Here is a 7,145-nt window from a genome sequence, read left to right as displayed (position 1 = left end):
CACTGAATCAATCCACCTCATAGAGGGTCTTCCCCTCCTGCGCTGTCCCTCCACCCTCCCAAGCATGATGTCCCTCTCCAAGGACCTGTCTCTCCCCACAACATGTCCAAAGTATGTTAGACGAAGCCTCAGAATCCTTGACTCTAAGGAGCTGCCCGGTTTAGCCCTTTCCAGGACAAATCTGTTTTCCTAGCAGTCCATGGTACCCTCAATACTCTTCTCCAGCACCACAGCTCACTTAGCAATTTAACCATGTCAGTATGTGAGGAGTGGGCATAATAAATAAATACTAAGTACATAAAGAAGTATGAGTATTCAGGTTATCCATCTCCTTAAGATTTCTATGTGGATTTAATGAGTTCTTTTATGTACCCTCAGTGGGCTCTGGTGGGTTAGTGGTAAGAAGTTGTGCTGCCAACTCAAGGGCAGGTAGTTCAAATACACCATCTGCTCCATGGGATAAATATGAACAATCTCTTGCTATTTGATTCACAGTTTCTGAAAACCCACTTGGAGGGTCAGCAATTGAGTCAATTCAAACTCAACAGTACATAGCAACAACATGTAGAGTTGGGGCCTGGCCCATAAGAAGTGCTCATTAACTATTTATTTTTGTGATTTCTCCATCAGTATACTGATCCTGTGAGAGGGGGTATTTAAAGGTAAGGACTTCTTGGGTCTTAGAGAATTATCTTTGGGTTTGTCTGCACATTGGTATCACCCCTCACACCCCTCCACCCCTGCTACCCCCACCAACTTGCTGCATGTTTACCTTCTAGTAATGACAGCAACATCACCACCATGTCCTTCTGTAGATCCAGCAGCTCCTTCAACAGGCCGATCTGACTCGAGTCCTAGACACCCCACACCGTAGCAACATTAGAGCTGGTCTCTGCAGAGAGGCCTTCCCATCCCAGCTGCTCCTGTTCCTCCTCGCCCATCCAGCAGTGCCTTCAACCCTTCTTCTTCCCTCCCTCTTACCTCCAAGGGGACCAGAGTCCAGACATGTTCCTCGAAAGCAGGGAAGGGGGCAGAGAGACAAGATTGGGGGGGATTGGCAGTTGAGGGGCAGCAGGCCTAATAGGTGATTTGCAGTGACAGAGAGTTGACTAACAAGGAGGACTGGAAGGAGCATAGGACTTGTAGGGAAGACATTTGGGGCAGAGAGAGACAGAGACAAAGCTGGGAATGAGAGAGAGCCCAGCACTGCCTTCAGCCCAGGGTGGATGCTTGACAGATGTTCGTCGAATGAATGTGTGATGGAAAAGAGTGGGACTCTGGGATGAAGAGGAAGGCTGGAGGGGTCATGTGGTTCTGGGTAAGGCAGCTGGGGACAATGTGGAGTCCTACTGCCTCCCTTGTCACAGGTCTCATACAGAGCCACAGAATCCTCTAACACAGTTCAAGTTCTGTCTCACGGTCTTCTCTTTGTATTATGTCGAACCACTTAACTGTCAATATTCAGCCATGATTTTATATCTATAAAATGGCAATGCCATATGGATCCACCTAATAAAATGGAGGTGGGGGTGATACCAGATAAGAGTGATATAAGGTTCCTTTTCATTCTAATGCTGGTTCTAAGAGTTTCTGGTTCTGTTCACAACATACTTCCATGGTCCCAAAGCTCATAAGTCTAAGACTCCAGCACCCTAACATCTCAAGAGCCAAAGACGGATAGATGCGTGTGGTCTGTGAATGTCCATGATCCAGTCCCCCTCTTAACACTCTTCAATTTTCAAATGAGGCAACTCCATGCCACTCTGGCAATATAAGGCTCACTTCAACTTCTCAGCTCTAGAGATGAATATGACCAAGTCTGGACAATCAAGAGCTTTCCTCTCTCTAGCCAGAGAGATTGGTTCCGGGACGGGCATGTGAACAACACAGTCCACTCAGAGAGCATGGCAGGTCTTGTGTTTGGAGCTTTGAGGAAAGAATCTCTTCCCTCTGAAGCAGCTAAAGTAATGAGTGAAAGTCTAAATGGTAAAAGATGGGGGGAACCATCCTCCCTGCACTAGGAAGCATCTGCGTAGGAAGAAGCCAGAGATGGAGAGAGACATGTCTGCCTAAGCCATGTCGGGAATGTGTATGGACAATGTTCCATTACCACCACATTTAAACCACTAATTGGGATTGTTTTTCTGTCTCTGGCAACCTAGAGCTTGACTTTGGCTAACGCCACACCACAGGACTCAGAAGTCTACACTATAGCATCAACATTATCTGCAATTTCAGGATTTCATGAGCAACACAACTTCAACTGCACTGACACTGCGGAATTGAGTGTTCCAAGTTCTACCCCTTGTAGAAAGTTCAGTGACAACAGAAAGGGTGATTGTTCCAGTGATACCTTTGGGTAATTTACAAAAAAAAAACCCTTTTCTATTGGCAAATGATAATATATTGAATATAGCCATCTGCTGAGAAACTAATACTTATGATGTCTTGGACTTAGATAAGGGTCCCTGGTTACGTAGTGGGCTAATCAATGGAAAGGTTAGCAGTTTGAAACTTACTAGCTGCTGTGTGGGCAGTCTGCTCCCTTTAAGATATGTTGTTGTTATGTGCTGTTGAGTTGCCTGTGTGACCCACAGTGACCCTATGTACAGCAGCTCTGAAGCCTGCCCTGTCCTAAGCCAGTCTCGCTAATTCGGACACAGCAACCCCTGTTGCCCAAGTAATTGTATTAATCCACCTCATCTGGGGTCTTCCTCTCCTGCGCTGCCCCTCTACCCTTCCAGGCATGAGGTCCTTCTCCAGGGACCAGTCTCTCCTGGCCATGTGCCCAAAGTATGTGAGAGGGAGCTACAGCTTCCAAAAAGAAAAAATGACCTCCAAAATTGATGGAGGGTTCCCACGAGTCAGAACTGATTCCACAGCAGTGGGTTTAGGTTTGATGTTTAGAATGTAGATGAAACCCTGGTGTCACAGAGGTTAAAAAGTCTAGTTGCTAACTGAAAACTGTTCAGACCCACCACCCCCTTTGTGGAGAAAGAGGTGGCAGTCTGTTTTGTTTCAATAAAGATTTACAGCCATGGTGACTATATGAGGCTGTTCTCCTGTCTTATAGAATCACAGTATGAGTCAGCATCTATTGGGCAGCAATGAGTTACAGATAGGATGTGCGTTAGGTGCCCTGGTGACACAATGTTTATGGAAAGAAGCTCAGCAGGAAATAAATCTGGCAAAGCCCTGTGAGGCAGTTGTTCTGTCATAGAAAGTCCCATGAAACAAAAAAATGGACTCCAGGGCACCTAACAAGAAAGAATGCGAATGGCATTGCTCCGTCTTGGTGCCTCGTGCACGACCTGCACAGAGCGGCTTGGAATACATTTCCCGTTTGGGGCCAACAGATGCAGAGCAAACAAATGAGCTGCATGTGAGACACAAGATCACATGCGGGTGTGGCTGAAGGTAGAGGGGCACAAGGACTCAGACACAGAGGAAGTACAACAGGAATGACTAGGAGGAGGGCGTCTGCTGTGAGCATAACAAAGCCATTAAACCCTCCTTCAACTCTATGACCTGGTCTGCAACTGTGTCCCATCGCACCCAAAAAGCTGTCGGAATCTTAGAGGACCCCACCAAGAGAAAAGAACATCAACCAATCACAGCAGAGATCTGAGCTGGGGCCAAGTGATTAGACCAACAGAAAATGTGAACCGGCAACCAGCTGGACTGCTGGAGGCAAAGGAAGAGGCGGGGTCAAGCCAGAGAGGAGACGCTTTTAGCCACAGGGAGGAAACCAACCTGGAACATGCCAGAAGCACTTGGGTAAGAAACCGACCAATGCGGGAGGTGGGGACAAGACTAATTCAATCCGAGGCTACCCAGAATCAGGGGGTGGTGGGGGGGAAGAAGGCAGAGTCTCGAACCTGAGCGAGTTTCATCATCATGTGGGCAAACACGTGCAGGAATCCCACCACGGCGTCCCAGAGGCGGCTGTGCGCCAGGCTCTGCTGGTTCCCGGTGCAGGGGCCCTGGGGAGCGGGAAGCTTCGTGAGCGCCGGGCCAGACGCAGGACGCGGGGCTGCTCCGCGCCACGGTGCCTACCTGGATGTACTCGGTGAGGCTGTTGAACACTTGTTTAGCCACTGACATGGCCTTGGAAAAGTTCCTCTTGCCCTGCTCCTCAATGACATCCTTGCCTGAGTAGTACCAGTAGAAGTCGCTGATGGACTCCTGCGGAGGGTGGGCAGGATGTGAAGGGCTGCAGGAGCAACTATGTTTCTAGAGCCCCCACCCACGTTCAAGCACAAACCACCCCTAGTACATTCACATGGCTCCCCATCAGCACCTGCAGACGCAAGAGATAGTCCACTGTGCAGATGATGATGTTGATAGTGGTCGTGTTTCCGGTCTGTGTCCGCAGGTAGTTCTGGAAATCTAGGGAAACGGAAAATTATTCATTAACTGAACGCCTGCCTTGAGCTAGGGGAGGGCAGTGGGCCATTCATTTATACAGTAAGTATTGCTTGCCTGCTATCTATCACAAGATCCCAAATGGTGTGGGGTAGTACTTAAATGTATCGAGCTGTTAATGGTGGCAGTTCCAATCTACCAGTTGCTCCACATGCAGTCTCCCTGTTAACAGCCTTGGGAACAAGAGTCACCATGGATAGGAACCGACTCCAAACACAGTGTGTAGTGAATGCTCAAAAACCTTCTTGCCCTTGAGTCAGAAACGACTCCTAGTTGACCCTCCATTGGGTTTCTGAGGCTGTAAACTTCACGTGCGATTACCCATTGTTCTCCCTCGGTGGATTCTAACTTCCCAAGAGGCTGCGGCCTTTGGGTTAGTTGCACAGCTCTATAAGAACTTTGCCACCAGAGCGTCCTACTGCATGCATTTTGCTGTTGTGTACCATCTAGTTGGAACCGACCCACAGCTGACCCACTAGTGGGATTTCTGTGGCAGTAAATTCCACAGAAAGATACTGTGAAGGAGTATGCGAGAAGTATGCAAGATGGCATACAGGACAAAGCACAGCTAAAGGGCTCCTTGGAAGCAAAGATGACAAAGCTTCATCTCACATACTTTGGGCATGTTAGGAGAGGCTGCAAAGGAATATCATACACACAGTATTTCAGAAGAAGATGGAAGATAAAGGAATGTATTTTTGTTGTTATGTGCCATTGAGTCGCTTGTGTCTCATTGCGACCCTATGTACAATAGCTCTGAAACCTGCTTTATCCTGTGCCAACTTTACTGTCTCTGACACACCTACCCTCATTACCCCAGTCACTGAATCAACCCATCTTATCAATGGTCTCCCTCTCTTTCTCTGTCCTACCCTTCCAAGCATGATGTCCCTCTCCAAGGACTGATCCTTCTTTGCAACATGCCCAAAGCATATCCAACAAAGCCTCAGAATCCTTGCCTCCAAGGAGCACTCTGGCTTCACCCTCTCCAGAACAAACAAACCTGTTTGTTCTCCTGGTTGTCCATGGTATATTCAACACTCTTCTCCAGCAAAATACTTGTAGCCTACTCTGTGCCAGAGGGTACTCTGGTGGCTTAGTCTGTAGAGAGTTGCTCTGCTAACCCAAATACTACAGGTGGTTTAAATCCACCAGCAGCTCCACAGGAGGAAGATGCGCAATCTCCTCTTGTTGCGATTTATGGCCTTTGAAACCTAGTAGAAGGTCAGCTATGAATTGGAACCACTCAATGGCATTGATATTACTACTTCCAGATGTGATGAAAGGTAAATTATTTATTCATCCTCCTCACCTCAACAAATATTTAAGAACCTAGTAGATACCAGGAGGAGATAAGGAGAAGTCATTTATCAGACAACTATTTCTTAAGCACACACTTCATGCTAGCAGAAGGTGGAGTTTGCTCACTTATTCTTTGACCCAACCAATGTACCAAGCACTCACAGAAGGGTCAGGTACCCTCTGGCCCTGGGGATTTAGTAGGAAAATACAAGATGTTTCCTGCCCTCTTGAAGCTTATAATCAGGGGCAGTAATCTTATATTTGTGACTCAGTGCATGCTAATAATCTTATATCACATATAATCTTAATTTATTATAATCTTATATTTAAGACTCAGGTCATATTTAACCAGACATTATATGTGTGTATAGTTGAAACAGGAGCCCTGGCTTAAATGTTCGACTTCTAACCAAAAAGTCAAGCTCCACAGGAGGAAGATGGACAATCACCTTCTGTTAAGATTTTCAGCCTTACAAACCCAAAGGAGGGTTTGCTGTGGTTTGGAAATGACTTGACTGTAATAGGTTTGGCTTTGAGGATCCCTGAAACAGAAACTTCACATACCCTTATATATGACATGCAGTTCATCATTACCCATTGCTGTCAGATCAGAGCCTGTTCATAGTGGACCCTCCAGTAGGTTTTCAGAGGCTGTAAATCACACATGAGGAGCTTGCCCACTCTTCTCCTTCAGAGCCATGAGTGAATTTGAACCTCCAGAGTGACACCAGCTTTGAATTAGGAGTGCAACTCCCTGTGGACTACTCCCCCAGAGCTCCCTTCTTTCTATATGACACGCATCCTGGTGTTTTCTGGTTTGTCCTGTTCTGTTGTTGTTAGGTGCCTCGAGCCACGGACAACCCACAGTGACCCTATGAACAACAGATCTGCACCCTATTCTATCTGTGCCACCAGAGCTCATTGCAGCAGTCACTGTGCCAGATGACACACTGGATTGACACAGTTCTATTCTAGTTAATTCTAAAAGAATTGAGTATAACCCACTAAATTAGTGAGTCTTGACCTTTCAGTCTTGACTGCATATTAGAATCCCCTGAGGGATTTTATGCTCAGACCCCACACCCTGTTATTAAGTGCCACTGTGTCAACTCTGACTCAGAGAGACCCTCTGTACAAGAGTGTGTCTTGCCTAATCCTCACAATTGGTGCTGTGCTTACACCCTTTGTTGTGATCACTGTATCAATCTACTTACTGGAGCATCTTCCTTCTTTCACTGACCTCTGTTTCCCAGCATGATGTCCTTCTCCAGTGACTGACCTCTTTTGACACATGCCTTGGGGTACGTGAGGTGAAGTCACTATCCTTGTTTCCAAGGAACATTCTGGCTTCACTTTTTCCAAGACAGATTTGTTTATTTTTTCCACTAGAGACTAAACATAATAGATTCTCCGAGAGT

The 7,145-nt window shown here is 46.8% G+C and overlaps 1 protein-coding gene across 1 annotated transcript in view; it reads right to left on the bottom strand.

Annotated features, from left to right (window-relative positions):
• The window catches only part of RYR1 (ryanodine receptor 1 (skeletal)), a 199,386-nt gene that overhangs the window by 59,934 nt on the left and 132,307 nt on the right, over positions 1 to 7,145 (bottom strand). Inside the window, exons 85-88 of the mRNA XM_006899740.1 lie at positions 4,301 to 4,389; positions 4,057 to 4,185; positions 3,879 to 3,983; positions 773 to 854 (exon numbers count right to left, since the gene is read on the bottom strand). Of these exons, the coding sequence (XP_006899802.1) occupies positions 773 to 854; positions 3,879 to 3,983; positions 4,057 to 4,185; positions 4,301 to 4,389 (405 nt within the window). The remainder of the gene's footprint in view (positions 1 to 772; positions 855 to 3,878; positions 3,984 to 4,056; positions 4,186 to 4,300; positions 4,390 to 7,145) is intronic.

Source organism: Elephantulus edwardii, unplaced genomic scaffold (assembly GCF_000299155.1).
Source record: "Elephantulus edwardii isolate Elephantulus edwardi_28Jun2011 unplaced genomic scaffold, EleEdw1.0 scaffold00266, whole genome shotgun sequence".
In the NCBI taxonomy this organism is placed as follows: domain Eukaryota; kingdom Metazoa; phylum Chordata; class Mammalia; order Macroscelidea; family Macroscelididae; genus Elephantulus; species Elephantulus edwardii.
This window is presented reverse-complemented; position numbering and strand designations above follow the sequence as displayed.